At 40.6% G+C, this 19,663-nt stretch overlaps 1 protein-coding gene and 1 non-coding gene across 2 annotated transcripts; both read right to left on the bottom strand.

Moving 5' to 3' along the window:
* Positions 1–1,800: 1,800 nt before the first annotated feature.
* Positions 1,801–19,412, bottom strand: CD180 (CD180 molecule). The gene is made up of 3 exons (XM_007523505.3): positions 19,214–19,412; positions 6,268–6,434; positions 1,801–3,572 (listed from the first exon to the last, which is right to left on the bottom strand). Exons 1-3 carry the CDS (start codon positions 19,301–19,303, stop codon positions 1,844–1,846), a joined length of 1,986 nt encoding a protein of 661 aa, XP_007523567.1. The 5' UTR covers positions 19,304–19,412; the 3' UTR covers positions 1,801–1,843.
* Positions 6,909–7,010, bottom strand: LOC132538843 (small nucleolar RNA SNORA72). Its single transcript, XR_009550155.1, has one exon. It is a non-coding gene; the product is annotated as a small nucleolar RNA SNORA72 (small nucleolar RNA).
* Positions 19,413–19,663: the final 251 nt, after the last annotated feature.

Here is a 19,663-nt window from a genome sequence, read left to right as displayed (position 1 = left end):
CTATGTCTAGCATTGCTTCACTGCTTGTGAAGCTTGTGTGTGCTCAATTTGTTGCACTACCAACAAGTCACTTGGGCTAATAAGTTCTGATTGGATATTAAAGCTGACCAATTTTTACTTTGATAGCCGATCTGAACTCCATAGCCAAAAGAATACCCTCTCTAGTTGAAAACTGGTTACAAAGCTTAGTCAAGGTTTTCTAAATTCAGCACCTGGCAATGCTGACTTCAGAAGATGAAGCCCAACATGGGTGCAGCCCTCTGGATTTTGAGAAGGCTGAATGCCGGGCTTGTGTTGCAGGAGAGACCAGGAACTCATGGTGGTGTGGTAATACAATTCTTTATTCATGGGGAGCCCCAGAGTCGGGTGTGAGCACAGCGGGTTAAGCCACATGGCGCCAAACTGCAATGGCCGCCTCCCACTCTGCACACCAGCCCTTCTCCTGGTTGGGATGCGGGAGAGAAAAGAGAGTGAAACCGGGAACAGAAGTTGGCTTTATGGGGTAAAACCAGAAGTGGCAAGTCAGGAATGGAGATGGCTGGGAAAGGGGGTAGAGAAAAGAAAGAGCGGAAAGGTAGAAAGTTTTTGTAGCAACAGTTACTAGGGTTTTAACTGGCGCAATTAATGTACCCAGAAGGCAGGGTGGGTCTCGAAGTAGAAAGAAGATAGATCAAAGGAATGGGTGGGGAATCTTTCAGGCAAAACAATGATTATGTAAATAGACCATAGTATCAGCAATGGAGCAGGGGGGAAGCAGGGGGCTGGCTTAATGTCCAACATGAAGAGATAACACGTTACTCCCCTTTTTCTGTGCATTTAGTGGCCCCTGTCTATTATAGCCACCTTTGTTGGCAACCCCAGACTCAATAGAAACTTTTTTTTTTTTTACACTAAACTCATGTATCATATCCCTGACTTAATGCAGGGACACTTTCTTCCTTTAGTTCCCTTTATAAATGTACTCTCTCAATTTCTGTCCCAGGTGAATAGGTTTTTGAGAGCAGGCCTGGGAATCAAACCACCATTTATCTCATGGTGCTTGTGGGAAAGAAGCTCTTAAGGGCCAGAAAGCTAAATGTGAAGAACATTGGAACACAGCCCAACTGTAAATGAGAATCTGTAACCTAAGAGTGGGAACACTTGGTAGGCAGAAGTGCCTTCAAGTGAGGGTCATCAGGAGAAAAGAAATTCTGATCCTTGAGGGAGGAGAAAACTGTAAAGGATAAGGAGGAAGACTGTTTTTTTTTTTGTAGCAATGACATTCTAGAGGTCTCAGAATCCTAAGGATTAAAGAGACTAGTGGAATCAACTTGGTAGCAAGATTTATATCTCAGCCTCTCCTTTCAAATTGATTGTGTTTTCACTTATTTTTTTCTCTCCCTCTCATTTAAAATAAGCATTGAGACATTGTCTACAGTTAGTTTCCAAAATGATGACATTGTGAGAATCCAGGCCCACAGACAATGCCTAAGCTGAGGGAGGGACACTTGAGGGTGGTGGTAGGGGAAAAGATGGGGGACTCAGCACTGACAGATTGTGGGAGTCATCAAGCTCTTCTTTAAGGACATGATGGGAAGTGTTTCAGGGAGGTTTTCCTTCTATTGTGCTACAATCCTAGCTTTTCCTGCCACATGTCCTCCTTCAACTCTCTCAAAGTAGCAGCTGATTCTCTGACTCAGTTTACCTGGTAAGGAGATACATTGATTCAGGTTCCCAGGAAAACACAGTGAGTGATTCCTGTCCAGCTCCAGCCACCAATCTCAAGTCAGGTCACTAACAGAGGACAGTTTCTTAGGGCACTTGTGTTGAACACTTTTATTTGCCATCTCTGAAACCTTTAGCACTAAATGTTCTGGTACTTCCACCTAAGAAAGAATTTTACTGCAAAACTGAGCAGAACTATAAGCAAAAATAAAAATACTATCAGAAAGAAAATACCCAGCCCTGTAATCCCACAGGATAATTTGACATCAGTCAGTTTGACTCCCTTTAAAGATGGAGGGTTTGCACATAGGGTCTCCTCTGAGCCCTCAAGTTTTTGCAGGTTTTCCTTATACCATGATATAAAGTGAATATTTGAGCACGTGCAATCCAGTGGGTTGTGACTTAAATTAATGGTGCTTTGCTGGGACAAGAAGGGGATGAGGTGGGGTGGGATGATGTCCACACTGTTAGCAGCCAGATTGAGGTAGATTCCCTTAAGATGGCTAAGAGCATCAATGCTATCGCCCGTCAGTCTGTTGTGGCTTAAGTCTATGTGGCTCATATTCCCAAGGCTGTGGAATGCTTGCTGGTGTATAGAGAGAAGATCACAGAAAGATAAAACCAAAATTTCCAGAGTGTTCAGATTCTGAAATAGGTTGGTCTCTGGGATAGTACTATCTGGAAAGTGATTGCCCTGTAAATTCAAGTGTCGAAGAGCTGGCAGACCTGTTAGAAGGTGCTGATTACTGATATCAAGGGAGCAGTGAGAGAGATTCATAACCTGCAGGAAATAGAGGTTTTGGAAAGGACTGTGTGGAACATTGACTTGCACATGGGTAAAGGCCAAGTCCAGGAGTTGTAGGCGAGGACATTCTTTGAAGGCCTTACTCTGGAGATGAAGGGGATCGTTGAAGCTCAGGTTCAGGTACTGCAAATGAGTCAGGCGCCTGAGCTGTAGATTGCAGCAATCAGAAGCCTCAATGCTGCTGTGGCTTAAATCAAGTTTCTGAAGGTTTTCTAGTTTTTCTAAACAGTTGACACCAAGGTCAAGTTTCTTCAAGTTGCCTTTGATATACAGCTCTATCAGGGATGGGAAGCTGGCAGCATTGATTTGACACAATTGTGAAAAGCTATTTACATTAAGAACTAATTTCTTCAGTGAGTCCATCCCCTTAATGCCAGAGGGTAGCTCTTTCAAGTGAGTTTGTGTCAGATCCAATTCCTTGAGTCTTGTGAAACACTGAAATGTGGTGGATGAGAAATCAGAGAAAGAGTGCTTCTGTAGGTTGATAACATCAACAGACACTCTACAAAGTCCCTCAAGCATGTTTGAATTAATGTCTTGATCATCAACGTCCTCAAATGTACCCAGCCAGAGAGACTGAACAGTAGAATTCTGCAAACCATTTAATACAGTAGACACACTAAGAGTCCCTCCAAACGTTAAACTCTGGAAGGTTTTTGAATGGAAAGCCCCAGGCTCAATTCCTTTAATGTCATTGCCATTGAAGTTAAGACTTAGGTTAGTGGCCTTCCCCAGGATGTCTATGTCTTCAGCAGAGAGGTAGTGTATAGCATTATTCTGAAAATCTAGGACCTTGAGGTTCTGTGTTGGGAAGTCTTTAGGGAGCTTAATGGAAGAAATATAGTTACTTCCAAGATATAAACTTTCCAGATTTTCCAGATTGTGAATTGGGATGAACTCAAGATTGGATATTCCTGTTTGGGTTAAGAAAAGATGCTTCAGTGACTTGGGGCCATTAAGTGACGTATCTGCCATGAATATCAGGGGATTTCCGGTCAACACAATAGTGTCCAGTTGGTAGTGACTTTGAAAAGTGTCTTCATGTACCCAGTTAATTTGGCACCTTAAAAAGATAATAGTATTTGACAAAAAATAATTAGAAAAAAGAAAATATGGCCACAATGATTGATACTAACAAAGACATCTTTTATGCACAGCAAAAATTTCTACATTATTAATAAAAAAAAAACAATGAAACTTTTTTCGGTATCCACAGGTAGCTTGTTGAGTTAATTAATGTTCATCTTCAGTTGTAAACACCAATTAATTTTTTTCTAGGTATCTTACTCTTTTAGACTTGTATTTGGAAAGAGACAAGATCAAACTTTTATTTACTCTTTTAGAATATATGCATATATCAATTATGCCTTTCTATTTTAGTCACAACTGAGTAATCTGTTGGGTTTTTTTTTTGGGGGGGAGGGTAGTTTAAAAATAATAAATACTCTGTAGAATAGTTATGAATCAAATTTTATGTATGAAATTTCTCTGTAATAATATGGAATACTAAAGCTTTACAGAAAACTATCTTGGTATTGTTAAAAAAATACTGGAAAATATACTTGCATAGCATGTACACATGGACACACACAACACGTTACACCTTACTTTCCTTGCAGATCAGTGAGTGATTTTTTTTTTTTTAGAAATATACTGAAAAATGAAGTTTCAATTTGTAGGGCTTGATAAGTCCAAATAAACAATCAGTGTATAAAATAAAAGTAGTGACTAAATTTGGATCAGATAAAGGAGTATAAACAGTACAAGGAAATTTCAGAAAGTATATGGCCATATTTATATTACTTTCTGAAACTAGCAGAAGAGGAACCAAGTCCCCCCCACCCCCCTACCCCCTGCCGCTACTCCCCAAGCTGGAAAAGCTAACCTAGCTAATGTAACTCCACAAAGATGTGGTCAAATTCATTTCACCAGAGACAGTAAAGGAGAGGAAAAGTAAATTTCCCTGTAGTAGAATGGTCTTTCTGAAGGGCAAGATTTAATCTTAATCATTTCTGAGTATATGACATAGAGGTTTGGGTTGGGATGGTATCCTGGAGTCATTATTTAGGGGAATTGTGAACTGGGATTTAGAAGAGTAGATTCCCAGATTCCTTCCTCTGTGACATTAAGCAAACTCACTAAATCTCCTTTAACCTCTACATGCTTATTTATGTTGAACTGTAATACTCATGAAGTCTACTACAAAGAGGTGATTTTAAAATTGAATGAATTTTTTGGGGGGTAGTATAAAAATAATAAATATTCTGTAGAATAGTTACGAATCAAATTATATGTATGAAATTTCTCTGTAGTAATATGGAATATTGTAGATACTAATGCCTTCCCAATCTGCAGATGCATAAGCCAAAGGACGAAAGTAGAGAAAGTTAAAGGGGTTTATAAGGTAACAAATACTGCCTTCAAGTCAAATTCTCACTCTCCCACACCTTTGAACTTCACTCCTTCACTCTCCAGTTGACTTTGGTTTTAGTCTTGTGACAATTTCTGGCCACTGGTTCACAAACACTGGTTTAGCATTTAAAATCCTGGTTATGCTTTTGCCTATATATTTTTTTTTCCCAAAAGCACTGCTAAGCTCCCACCTAGTGCTGATGATGTTTGGGAATTGAACCTGGTACCTTCAGTGCCTCAGACATGAAAATCTTTTTATATCAGACGGTGCTGTCTGCTCTTGATTACTACTCTGGAACCAAAATGGGAATTATTTTCCAAGTTTATTTGTGAAAAAAGCAAGCAAGCTGGATGTATGTTTCTCCTATAAATTATGCAAATATAGTAGAATGTGGCATCTGGTTCAGTATAGGATTTATTTTAGCCCTGTTATCACTATTCCTCAGAAGTTCTTAAACAACTCTGTTGAGACAATCTAGTTTAAACAATCCTTGTGAGATATGTATTCCACTGAATATTACTCAGCAGACCCCTGCAAGCATCAACCTGGCTTTGACCTAGCATGTTATGATTGGGCTCTCCTCAATCGCTATCGAACAGGCCATGGCTGGTGCGCCGCTATGTTCCACCGCTGGGGAGCCAGAGACTACCCGAACTGCCCCTGCGGCTCCAGACAGACTATGACCCACATAGTCAACGACTGCCACCTCTCCAGATTCAAAGGAGGTCTCGAAACTTTACATCAGGCTCAACCTGACGCTGTTGACTGGCTATGGAAGAAGGGCAAACGCTAGAAGAAGAAGCAGTCAGAAGAGATGATATTGTGCCCTTTGGGACAACATAGATGGTAATATACTTAGTGAAATCATTAAAGAAATGAAAGACAACTATGGAATGGTTTCACGATATGTGCAATCTAGAGAACAGATACACATGAACTTGCAAAAACAAACAAATAAATCCCAAAAGACAAAAAAGCAAGAAAACTGTTCTGAGACTTGTGAAAACTATGGTGGTTTTATCTGGGAAATGGGAAGGTAGGAACATAGACATTTGGTGGTGGGTGTGTTGTGGAACTATAATCCTAAAATCTTGAAACCTACTTTTTAAAAATTATAAACAACCCTTGTTCCTATCCACTGATTGGTATAGTAAACCATACCCCTCATCATTGACAAATATTAATTTAAATTATATTTCACTTCTGTAAAGAGATTTTTGAAGAAGCACAAGCAAGTAGAATAAGCAGATGGTCTCTATGCCCCCCAAAAGAGTCAAGGGTAAAGCATTTATGCAAATTGTGTGTTATGTAAACCATGACGGACACACAAGGAAATATTACATACCTGGATAAATCCAAAAAGACAAGGTTGTTGAGTCTGCTGAACGTTGTATTTTGAATTGTAGGCAAGAAATTAAAACCAAATTCCAAAAATTGTGTTGCATTTGGTAGAGTGTTAGGGACTTCTCTGAGACCTAAATTTTCACAGTTATATATTTTGCTGGCTTCTTTCTGATGAGAGAAACAATGTTAGCTAATATCTGGCTTTCCAATTTGTTTGACCATTTGTCAAAACTACATGTTTTATCTTCTAAAAAATTCCTTGTGAATTATGTTGGAGGAACTGAAGTGGGAATTGGAACAAGGAAAAAGACCATTCTTGTTAAAAGACAGAGATAAAAAAAAGTATATAACCAACAAATCATAGTGTACACCTGTTTAGATTCTGATTCAAACAAAGAATTGATAAAAAAAATTAAAGACTCCCAGAGACTTTTGAAAACAGGGTTATTGGTTGATATTAACCATATGAGAAAAGTTCTTATTGTATTTTACAATTTACTTAATGGCAACTGATTATCAAATTAGCACTTGTTATCTCCATAAATTATTATACTAGATGTTTTGTCGTTTCTCAATGTTTTCCAAAGATACCTACAGTTACTGACATCTCCAAAATATGGTGCATCATGTGAAGCTGAGTTGGTTTATCCTCAGCATTTATAAAATCAAACCTAGAGAAAGAACTTCATCTGGGACTAAATGCATACTACTAATAGAACAAAATCAGAACAAGAATATTTATGATACTATTTTTTCATTTGAGATGCATATGAAAGTATTTAGGAGGAAATAGTATGATTAACTTCCTCCTTGGAATTTGCTTCAAAATACTCTGAAAAAAGGGAGGAAGGAATAATGAAATTAGTAGGCAAAATGTGGATGGTTATTGAATGCTCAGTGATCTATGCATGCAGGTTTCTTAGAACTAATTTTGCATATGCTTACAAATTGTCTTAAGATGTTTTAATAAACTGGTAGTATAGCTCAGACTTACACCAAGAGGTCTTGCAATTTTGATATATGACTCTGGAATTGTTAACTGCTGGCACCTAACCCTAGCATTTAGTCACAGCCTTATACAGGGGTTCAGAGAACTCTCCTCATCCTATCCCCAAAAGATTCAAGCACTGATAATTCTGCTAATAACTGTTTGCAAAATGTGCTATCTCAGGTTGTAGTCTTGAATAAGAATCTCAGTTAGGAAGGGGTTAGGTGACTATAAAACTGTGGGATCATAATTTATCTAGATGATGCCTTTGGATGAAGGACAATGGGGCAGGTATAAAGATCTGGTGGATATATTTTGCTGGTGGGGGGAGGAGAGTGGTCCCTGGAAAATAAAAAATGATTTTTTGGTTTTTTGATTATTATTATTTTAAGTATTTTATTTATTTCTTATATAGATTCAGAGAGAAATCAGGAGTCAAGGTAGAAAGAAAGAGACACTTTAACACTGCTTCTGTACTTCTGAAGCTTTCTCCCTGCACATAGGGACCAGGGGCTTAAACCTGGGTGCTTGCAGAATCTAGTATGTACACTCAACTAGATGCACTGCTACCTAGCCCCTGTTTTTATTATTTTATCACTTTTCACTGTACTGTTACTGACTTACAGTACAATTATTGACATATGAGTATAGTTTCTCATCTCCCTGAGACTGATGTCAGCAAAACATTCTCACCTCCAAGTTGGACCCTTTTCTACCATTGTACACCAGCACCCCAATGACCTCTCCACCCTCTCCTTTCTTTTTCTTGCTCAGAGTCCTTAGCCTTGATGCAATACACTACACCTAGTCTAAATTTCACTATGTGTTTTCCCTTACTGTCCTTGTTTTTTCTTAAGTTCTAACTATATGTGATACCATCTTGTCTTTGTATTTCTCTTTTGGGCTCATCTCACTTACCATGATTCCTTCAGGTTTCATCCAACATGAAGCAAAGGAGATGACTTTATTGTTTTAACACCTGCATAGTATTGCATACTACCACAATTTTCTTAGATACATATCTATCCTTGGACAACTGGGTTGCTTCCAAGTTTGGGCTATTATGAACTGTGCTGTTATGAACATTTGGTGGTCAGAGATCTCTTTGGATAGATGTGTTTCTTTTCATTTTTTTTAAGTTTTTTAAAATCTTTATTTATTAGATAGATACAGCCAGAAATCTAGAGGGAAGGGGGTGATAGAAAAGGAGAGAGACAGAGAGACACCTGCAGCATTGCTTCACCACACGTGAAACTTTCCCCCTGCAGGTGGGGACTGGGGGATCGAACCCAGGTCCTTGCACATTGTAATATATGCACTCAACCAGGTGCACCACCGCCTGTCCCCAGATGTTTTTATTTTCACTGGATGAATTCCCAGTAAAGAAATTGCTGGGTCAGAGGGTAGGTCTATTTCTAGTTCTGAGACATTTCTAGACTGTTATCCACAGGTTTGGACCAGTTTACATTTCCATTAGCAATGTAAAAGGGTTCTACTCCCCCCGTATACTCACCAACACTTGTTTTTTCTTTCCTTCCTCACAGGTAGAAAGTGCTATCTCAGTTGTCTTTATTTGCATTTCTCTGGTAATTACTGACTTTGAGCATTTTTTCTTATGTCTCTTGGCCCTATGAATCTCTTCTTTGGTTAAGAGTCTGTCCATGCCCTCTCCCCATTTCTAATGGGGTTGACTTTTTGTTGTTGCTGAGTTTAGTAAGTTCTTGATATATTTAGGTTATTAGCCTTATTTCATATAATATGTAGAGATATTCTTCCATTCTGTAGGGTATCTTTCAGTTTTGGTGATTCTTTCTTTTGTTGTACAGAAGCTTTCCAGTTTGATGTCCCAATGGTTTATTTACTATTTTATTTTCCTTGCTGTTGGACTCAAATCATTTTTTAATTTTATTTTTTATTAGTGATTCAATGTTAATTTACAAAATTACATGTAAACAGGGGTACAATTCCACACCATTCCCATCACCAGAGTTCTGAATCCCTGATTCCTCCATTGTAGTCCATCTCAGTTCTCCCAAGGTTGTGGACATGGGCTAATTATAGTCTCTACAGCTGTCTACATTTGTACATAATTGTTCCCCTTTTCTTCCAGGTCCAGTCCTCTCTTCCTTTCCAAGCTACACATAACTCTATTCATCTAAATATCTCTTCCCTTTCCGTCTTCTCTATCTGGGATATGATGGAGCTGGAGTTCAGAGGCCTCTTATCCTTTTCCTCCTATCATTTCTCCCTCACTGAGAGTGTGGATCAGAGTTTTTTTGGGGTGCAGAAGGTAGGAGTTCTCCCTTCTGTAATTTCTTCTCCACTGGACTTGGGCATTAACAGGTCAATCAATCTGTACCTCCAGCCTGTCTCCATCTTCCCCTAGTGGGCTAGAACTCTGGAGAGGCAAAATTACAGGACACACTGGAGAAATCATCTGCCTAGAGAAGTAAGGATGGAATCATGATAGTGTCTACAACTTGGCTGGAAGGTGGCAGGACATAAAGTGAGACAAATGGTTAATGAACAGGAACAAAAAGTAGAAACAGCAGATAAGATCAGGAATCTTAGGGTGGAAGAATGCTAGGAGGTCCACCCTAGGCATGTTTCCAGGGGCCTGGCCTATGGTAGTCCCTTCTTGGGACTCAAATATATATATATATTTTTTGCCTCCAGGGTTACTGCTGGGGCTCAGTGCCTGCACCATGAATCCATTGCTCCTGGAGGCCATTTCCCCCCCCCCCTTTTGTTGCCTTTGTTGTAGCCTTGTTGTGCTCATTATTGTTGTTGTTGATGTCGTTCGTTGTTGGATAGGACAGAGAGAAATCGAGAGAGGAGGGGAAGACTGAGAGGGGGAGAGAAAGACAGACACCTGCAGACCTGCTTCACCACCTGTGAAGCAACTTCCCTGCAGGTGGGGAGCTGGGGGCTTGAACCGGAATCCTTATGTTGGTCCTTGCTCTTGGTGCCACGTGCGCTTAATCCCCTGCACTACTGCCCGACCCCCCTCAAATCTTTTAAGATATTGAAGCATAGATCATGAAGTGTTCTGTATGTGTGTGTGTGTGTGTGTGTGTGTGTGTGTGTGTGTGTTTTGTCTTTGATCCATTTAAAACTGACATTTGTGCATGAGGATATGTCATGGTCCTATTTCAGTTTCCTGCATGTTTCAACCCATTTTTTTTTTCTCCCAACACCATTTGTTGAAAATACTCTCCTTGCTCCATTTAGTTGGGCAAATTGGTTGCCCATAGGTGCGGAGGATGATTAAACAATCTCAAGGGAAAGTGCACTTGAGGTCATCTCTCAGATCATCTTAGGCTCCATATGATTTCACCCAACCTTATCAATTCTGTCTTTCCTTTAGCCCCATTGTGGTCACCAGAGACTCCATTGAGACTACCCTGGTTTGAGAAAGAACTGCCACTTCAAACTCCAGATTGGCAGCTTCTCTTATATTGGGCTCCAAACAGACAGATCTGCTTAGCTGGAAATAGAAGGTCACAGCATCCTCCTTTGCTCTGAAACAGGATGATTTGGACATGTCAATTTTTCTGGGTTTTCACTTAACTCACCACAATGTGTGCCCTTTCTCTTTCTTTCTTTCTTTCTTTCTTTCTTTCTTTCTTTCTTTCTCTTTCTTTCTTTCTTTTTTTGTAGCTACAGTGAGAATACTCAGCTACAGGAAGTTACTATTTTTCTTCAGTATGTAACACATTAAAATGACACTGATGTAAATGCCATATTCATGCTTCTTCGTAATTAATTCTCTATTTTATAGACCTCAATGCTCCAGGCTCTGCCATAAATTCACAGAGTATCCTTGAAATTCACACTTTACATTTAAAACTTTACATTTAATTTAGATTTAGCTGATGACTGGGAAAAACACGTTTCTAGACCTTTCTTTGTTGCCATGGACATGGATGATCTGGACAGAAGATGGATGTGAAACTGCTGCCCAACAGGTGATAAGGTATGGATTAACTCTGAGGACACATTTTTTTTGTTTGTTTATTTATCTTATTTCCTGGCCTTGACATTCACTTGGAAGGGGGAAAAGTTCTATTTATTATCCAGCTACAATAGCAAAAAGCTCAGTGGTGACAATTCCCTCCTCCTCTTGACTGTGTAAATGCTGTGACGTGGACACTATCCTCTAGTGTGCTTTACTGAGCACTTTACTGCACTAATGTTATTCAGAAAGCTGCGAATCTACTGAGTTAGTAGCCTGAGGGAGCTCCTAGAAAATGGATAGTCAGGGAAATGAAAATCCTCAGTTATCTCAACTCAGTGAAAAATAGAGACATCAGTGGATAGCACTACCAAGGAGTATTGGGATGCCCACTGTGAGCCTGTGTCATAATATTAAGTAATCTAGTGCTGGGTAGAAACTGCCAGGAACTCTCAGCCTTCGATTCCTGGGAGAAGAGGGAACACGGCAAGAATTGCAGCTCAGAAGAGAATTTAAAAAACAAACACATTTCAGAGGATGTCCTGGCTCCAAACACATTCCCTTCGCTGGTTTTCACAATCACACCCCTGTACAATCAAAATGACCATTTCAGATGGTGCCACCAAAACACCTCCGGCCCTGGAGTCGTCTAAACAGTCCAATATTGTTTTCAGTTTTTATGGTCTCTTAAGATACTTTTTGCTGTCCGAGATCACACAGTGCACTTAGTGTTCTCTCTCGTGAGTTTCTTTTAATCTGAGACAATTCCTCAGCTTTCCATAGTGTCTCAAGACATTGGTTTTTTTCTTTCTTTCTTTCTTTTTCTTTTTTGAACACAGATTCATATTTTGAAGACTGAAGAAATAAACCCCTTCATTTGGGGGTCGTATGCTTCCTCAGGGTTTGATTCAGCTATACGGTTTTGGTAAGGAATATTACATTCTAGAGGCCATGTCACCCTTGCTTTCCGAATTCATAACAAAGCTTTCTAAGAATGAGTTTAGAGAGAGAAGCACAGGATTCTTGGATGGTAGAATGATAATGCAGCAGAGAAGACAAGGGGCAGGACAAGAATACAGTTTCTGACAGCATGGTCCTTGCCATCTGGGTAATACTGGGTCTGTTCTCAGGGCAAAAACTCAGCCATCCACTGTTGCTTTTGTAGCCCCTGTGGCTTCTCAGGCTCCACAAGAGTTGGTGTGTATCCGGCCTTTCTGCTACAGGGATCAGTGTGGGGTTAGTTTCCAAAGTCACATTCTCCCTCTTCTGCATAGATCAGCTGCCTCACAGAAAGGACCCTTCTTAATGAGAATTCATGTAGCCAGCTGTGTTGTACAAGTCTGCACAATATCCAGGGTGCTCCCCTTCCAAGTCAAGAAACAGGCAAGTTCAGGACCCCATTATAACCTGGACTCTGTGAATTGCATTGTCTCCGGCTCTGCCTGCTCTGAGCTGTGCTTTTAATACAGTGCAGGACTCTCCACGGCCACATCCATGCTTGCAGTCCCTTTCCCCTTCAGGTATTCACTTGAATTATTCAATCAGGAGTTTATTGTGCTTCCTATTGCTCTGTAATATGTCTCTTTGTCATGCTGCTATTTCTTCCCCTCTGAAGTGTTGCAACCATCTCCTAATTTAGAGCCCTTTGAGTTTCACCAAGTGCTCATTCCTCTGATGTCTGGATAACTCTTCTTCTGCCTGGACATACGCTGCAGCCAGCACCCTGCCACTAAATCCCAAGGGCCCTTTCACTTCCCTCTCTGGAGAGAGGAGTCTGACTGAGCAAAGTCCCTGAGTGACAACTGCTTTCTGAGATAGAAAATGTCCAAACTTCATTGTCAGTCTTACCCTTCCAAGCAAAGGGCATTCTAATTACGTGGAGTTTACTTTAGGTTTGTCTTGAGTCAGACTGCTTGGATTCAAATCCTTGCTCTCAACCACCAACCTGTGAAGCTGCATTCTCTGAGCCTCCCCTCCAACTTCCCCACCCAATTAGAGATTGAGAATAATTAACCCTCCTTGCAAGCTAATTCTGAGAATTGTTTAATAATATGTGTCAAACACTCATCAGAAGGAATTAGCACTTAACTGGATTACTACAACATCATGTCATTGTCTAAAGCTACTAACAAACCTTATCTATGAATTTGGTGTTCTTCTGAAAAGGAACTCTTTCAAGCAGCCTCCCATGCCCAGCGCTGAAGGACTCTCCCCCATAGGGGCTTAAGAAGGCAGGATAGGCAAGATAAATGCATTTGAAAGGAGAAGGCATTCCTGTACTCCTAGCTCATTACTTGAGAACACATCTACATGTTACCAGAATCCAAAATCACATCAAACTAAACTGCAGTGTTCTAAGATCTACACATTGCAGATCATCAATTTCTAGAGATTTCACCATGGTTCTTGTTTTGTTACTTATCTCACACACACACACACACACACACACACACACACACACCACCACCACCACCACCACCACCACCACCACCACCACCACCACATGTTGAGAAAGGAAGAGAAAACACATAGAGAATTTAACAATCAAATATTAAATATGGAGTATTTATAAGTTTTCATTGTAGTTTTTAAAAATAGATAGAGAGGTAGAGAGAGAGAGAGAGAGAGAGAGAGAGAGAGAGAGAGGGAACAGCATTGGAGCTTCCTTCAGTGTGATAAGGCTTGGCTCATACCTAGGTTGCTCACATGTTAAAGCAGCACAGTATACAAGTGAATTACTTTGCCAGCCCTTATTGTAACATTTTAAGAACTTTCCTAGATTGGTAATGTTTTTATACAAAAGTTTTAATAAAAATTGTAGACTGTATGATATTAAAAAAACCATTCCACATCTAAATGTGAAAAATATAAATAGAAATAAATATAAAACTTTAAAATTTCTAGAAGAAAACAGCATAATTCATGATACTGTGGAGAATCAAAAATTTACTTCGATAAGAAGTACAGCTTCAGACCCAGAAAAGTACTGTGGTGGGTGGGGAGATAGCATAATGGTTATGTAAAGACTTTAGAAGTCCTAGGTTCAATCCCCACCATAAACCAGAGCTGAGCAGTGCTTTGGTTAAAAAAAAAACAAAAAAACCCAAAATAAAAGTACTGTGGTTTGTGCAGGGAGCTCTGTTGTGTTTTCTCTTTTTTTTTTCTCTCACATACATACTCTCTCTTCCTGTCTCTATCATGGTAGTTAAGAAAAGTAGATAGTGGTCTAGTTGTGCACATGTGAGACACTGGTTCAACCACAAAAAAGTTTGCTGAATTGGAAGAAATGAAATATTGTGAAAACATGGGTGGAGAACCTTAGAAAGTTGCTACATTCCTGAGATAAAACGTGTCCCAGGGTGGAGAGAGTGTAACCACAGCCAGTTGCCATACAGTTGATCAGGGGAGGTCAGATGGAGACACCACATATGACATCCCTAGCTAGGACAGTGTCAAGTGTGTGCCCCTCCCCTCGCCCTAAGCTTCCAGGAGTATTTACTTGTGCATTACATGACATTGTTCAGACAAAACAACAGGTGGTAATCCATTCCATAGAAAAGATCACAATACATTTCTAAGGGAGAAAAAAAATCAGGGTAGGGGTGCTTAAAACTTTCATTATTCAAATGTTATAATGTCAGATGCATTCTTTTGATGCTATAAGATACTGAATATATTCCAGTTATCTCATGCACTATCTCCAGACCCCGGGTAATCGTTGTGAAAACCCAACACTCTACTGCCTTGTTGGATAGCCTGTGAGCAGGAATCTCTAAATATCTAGACTTTGCCTTAAAACAGGATTTGGGGTTAATGGGACAGAGCCTAAAATACAAGCCTCATGGTTTATATAAGTCAAAAGAATGTTATTATTATTAGACAAATAACAAGCAAAACAAAATTTGCAAGCATAGTTGCAAAGGTAACAATTAGTAGCTTTACAATAACAAGTATAAGAAAGTCTGAGATGAGAAAACTTCTATAACAATGAAAGAAGGAAGGAAAGAAGAAAGGAAGGGAGGGAGGAGGGAAAGAGAGAAAGAAGGAAAAAGGAAGGCAGGAAGGAAGGAAGGAAGGAAGGAAGGAACGAACGAAAGAAGACAACTGAAGTTATCTTGCAGGATAAGATCCTGATAAACTAATGGTAGCCACAAAACACATGTACATTGTATGTTTCAGTGTGCTTAAACTGGATGGGAAGAACAAAAGAGGAAAGGGAAGCAGGGAGAAGAGGTGAAATAATCAGGATGGTTTATACTTGAAGGAAAGTCTAACTCCTATGAATACTTCCTCTCTCACCACCCCCATTTTATCCCACTTACTTGCAACCTCAAGTTCCTCCCTTTCAGGGAGTTGTATTTGCCATTTTACCTCCCCAAAATTCACACAGAAGTGAGGTCTCAGTGGCTCAATAAAATAGGCTTAGGATCACACTAGAAATGTATGATAGAAAAGGTAAAAAAAAAAAAAAACAGAGATACAATGCTGATAGAATGGTTTCAAGGACATTTAAAGTTGGGCTCTGCAGAGGAAGGGCTTCAGAGCAATTGCTGACTTTGCTAAAACAGAAAAGCTCTTGTAGCATAAGGTCAGACCCACAGATACTTAAGCCTTAAGTACCTCTCTTGCTAACTAAACAGTAGACATATAAGGCCACCTAACACACAATAAAATGACCTGTGTTCTCTCTCTGCCTCTTTCCCTTTCTGTTTGCTAAAGTGGGAACCATTTACAAAAAGGAACTAGTAACTCCAGGGCTTGGTGACCTTAGTAGAAAACTAAACTGGTACTATATATGTATATGTATATATATATACACACATATATATATATATTTGCCTCCAGGGTGATTGATGGGGCTCAGTGCTAGTGCTACAAACTTGCTGCTCCTGGTGGCCATTTTGGGCATTTTTATTGGATAGGACAGAGAGAGATTGAGAGAGGAGGGGAAAATGGAGAGGGAAAGAGAAAGATAGACACCTGCAGACCTGCTTCATCACTTGTGAAGTGACCCTCCTGCAGGCTAGGAGCCAGGACCTTGAAGGGGTCCTTGCATTTCATACTACGTGTTCTTAACCCAGTGTGCCACCACCCACCCCCCTGGTACAGTTTTTTTTTCTATGGTTTGCCCAAGGTCTCCTGGAAATGAAGACCCTTTTAAGCTTCAGAAAAACTTCTTGGGCTTTGCTATAATTAACAAACTTGAGAAATGAATGCTAAGCTGGAGAGCTGGGCATTTCAAATGAATTTCAACTTAATGTTAACATCATTCTATCTGAGGATGTGTGTGGTGGGTGGATGAAATAACCATCTGATTAGCTGAGGACAGGGTATTCCCCACTCTTGCCCTCTTACCATATCACCTCCCTGTTTGTGTGAACTTGAACTTCCAGACTGGGTGGAGAAGAGACACACTATCTTCTGGAGGCTAATGAAAAACCTCTTATCTAATCCTCAGTTTCTAGACAGAATTGTGTCCTCAGATTTCAGTGTTGAATTCTCTATCCCTGCACTACAAAATGCAACTTTAAGGAGCTGAGCAGTGGTACATTCCATGGGATGCACATATTAGCACATTCAAGGAGGCCACATGTTCAAAGCCCTGCTCCCTATCTGCAGGAAGGAAACTTCAGAAGTGGTGAAATAGCACTTCAAGTCTTCTCTCTCTCTCTCTTCCCTTCCTTCCTTTTTAGTTTCTCTCTGTTCTATTAAGTAAAATAAACATTTTTTGAAAAGAATGAGATTTTATTTGAACATAGGGACTTTAAGGAGGTAAGTTATGAAACTGTGTTCATTTGTACAGTCCCTGATTTAATATGCTTACATAATAAATGTGGACACATACATGCAAAGGAGAAATGATGTGAACACAGTGAGAAGGCAGCCAGCAGTACCCAGAAGAATGCCACCCTGCTGGCACCTTCACCTTGGACTTCTAACTGTGAGAACTGCAAGAAAAATTGAAGATCTTTTGCTTGAGCTATCCAGCCTGTGGTACTCTGTTATAGCAGCTGGAGTAAACCGATCCACCTCCTCAGCCTTAGGCACTGTGCCTCCTGCGGGTCCGAGAACATCTTCCCCCTATCCTAATACCGGACTTACAAAGTCCTGGTCCTCCCTGCCTCTAAATCTTCCAGTCCTGGCTATGATTCCGGCTCTTGTCTGGCAAAGCTTTGCCCTACACTCTTTTATTATTTTTGGTCTTCCTGCAATTAGTACTCTTTTCTTCTTCTGCCAACCTTATCCTAGGAAAACAGCCATGGGCCCCCAAGACTAACATCTCACAAAACAGCTGGTGCTGACCTGTGCTGGGTGAGAGCCAGTGGGAAGAAGGCTGAATCATTTTAGAAGATGGCCAGACACTGAGACGCTTTGCCGTCTCTCACCACCTCCTCCAAGAATTTCCCACAGGTTGAGAAATGCTGTTATGTCCAGAACGGAAGGTGTAATTTGGTGCTCTTCACAGATGTTGCTCCTGTGTGCTAGTGATGGAGAACTGCCCCAGTGTAGGAGGAAGCCATACTCATTCAGAGGGTATTTTCCATGCTAGGTATAGATTCCCTGACAGTCAGAAAACAAAACGGCCATTGGAGGATGTTAGACCTACAGTTTCCCCATGCTAGAAGTTGGTTTTGAGCTTTGAAGCAGTTTCTTCACAATAAGACCCTATTAATAAGAGTTTTTTTTTTTTTTTTCTCCATTGTCACCAGGGCTGTTGCTGGGGATTGGTGCCTGCTAAACAAATCTACCACTCCTTGTGACCATCCCCCCCTTTCCCTTTTATTTTATAGGACTGAGATAAATTTTGAGGATATGGAAACAGAAAGAGAAATAGTCGCAACTCAGCTTCACTACTCATAAAGCTTCCCCCCCACTCCGCCCTGGTTGGAAACTGGGGCCTTAAACCTGGGTACTTTTGCTTGGTAGCCTGTGTACTCAACCAGGTATGCCACTGCCTAGCGTGACTCTATTAATGTCTTTTAAAATTTGTTTTATTTTATTTAGGATAGACAGAGAAATAAAAAGACAAAGGAAGAGAGAGAAAGGGAAGAAGAGAGAGAACACTGCTTCACCACTCCTAAAGCTTCCTCCCTGCAGTTGGGAAATGGGAGCTCAAGCCCAGGTCATTGTGCATTTTAACATGTATGTTCTACCAGGAGGACCACCATCTGGCCCCTCTTACTGCTATCATTTTTTTATATTTATTTAATTTATTTATTTCCTTTTGTTGCCCTTATTGTTTTATTGTTGTAGTTATTATTGTTGTTGTCGTCGTTGGATAGGACAGAGAGAAATGGAGAGAGGAGGGGGAAGACAGAGAGAGGGAGAGAAAGATAGACACCTGAAGACCTGCTTCACCGCCTGTGAAGCGACTCCCTTGCAGGTGGGGAGCCGGAGTCTCGAACTGGGATCCTTACGCTGGTCCTTGCGCTTTGTGCCACTTGCGATTAATCCGCTATGCTACATACAGCCCGACTCCCGTCGTCTTACTGCTATCTTATGTTCAAATTAGGGGCATTTGGGGGGAACTATTTAATGCAACAAAAAATGCCTCCACAATGTATCTATGTGATCATTCCTCTTTTGTTCCTTTTGCCTGTACACATGCATATATAAACACACACACACACAAACATATACACAAACAGACACTCATTTTTTTGGTTGGGGCTCAGTGAATCCACTGCTCCTGAAGTCCATTTTTTTTTAAATTGGATAAGACAGAAATTGAGAAGAGGGGGGAGTGAGACAGATACCTGCTTCATCGCTATTGAAGTATATACCTCCTGCAGGTGGGGATCGGGGGGGGGGGTGCTTGAACCTGGATCCTTGAGCTTGTACTATGTGCATTTAACCGGATGCACCACCACCTGACACCCTCTCCCCTCACACCCACAATTTCTTTTCAAGACAGTGGACACTGAGCTCAGGTAGGACCGTACAGTAAACCTCAAGTTTCCTCAAACAGTTTAATCTGGATAGAGACAAACAGTTTGGACTTACCTCAGTGCACATTTGATCCAAAGAGGTGATGACTTTACAGGAGGCACAAAAGAGCACTGCCAACAGAAAGCAGATGACACGGGCAGCCATCACAGGACTGATGCAGCCTCGTCCGGCTGGCTGATCTAATGCCTGAAGCTGAGATCAAATCAAACTGTGATAGTCTCAGCCATGCAGCAGCCAGAGGTGCTCAGAAGGGTGATCTGGGAACAAGAAATACTGTTGACTACTCAACATACGCTGCCCTAGTCCAAAAAAAAAAAGAGGGAAGTTCCTTTGCATACCACCCATCTTTGCCAAAAATAGCTGAGACTCAGTTCTAGAAGGGTATAGCACACTTCCTGGCAAGCAGGACTCTGCTGTACAAACCTCCTGGATTACTACAAGACTCTCAGTGTGATCTGCTATTCTTGTTGACTTTTGGCCAGTGCCGATGGTTTGGCCAATTCT

This window comes from Erinaceus europaeus, chromosome 5, assembly GCF_950295315.1.
Source record: "Erinaceus europaeus chromosome 5, mEriEur2.1, whole genome shotgun sequence".
NCBI classification, from domain to species: Eukaryota; Metazoa; Chordata; class Mammalia; order Eulipotyphla; family Erinaceidae; genus Erinaceus; species Erinaceus europaeus.
This window is presented reverse-complemented; position numbering and strand designations above follow the sequence as displayed.

Bases quoted from the DNA above. Each gene is read 5' to 3' on its own strand.
- CD180 (XM_007523505.3), bottom strand. From the start codon at position 19,303: ATGGCTGCCCGTGTCATCTGCTTTCTGTTGGCAGTGCTCTTTTGTGCC. The intron at 6,435-19,213 runs GTAAGTCCAAAC...TTCTCTCATCAG, and splicing joins TGGATCAAATGTGCACTGAG to AAAGAAGCCAGCAAAATATA. The intron at 3,573-6,267 runs GTATGTAATATT...TATCTTTTTAAG, and splicing joins GTCTTTTTGGATTTATCCAG to GTGCCAAATTAACTGGGTAC.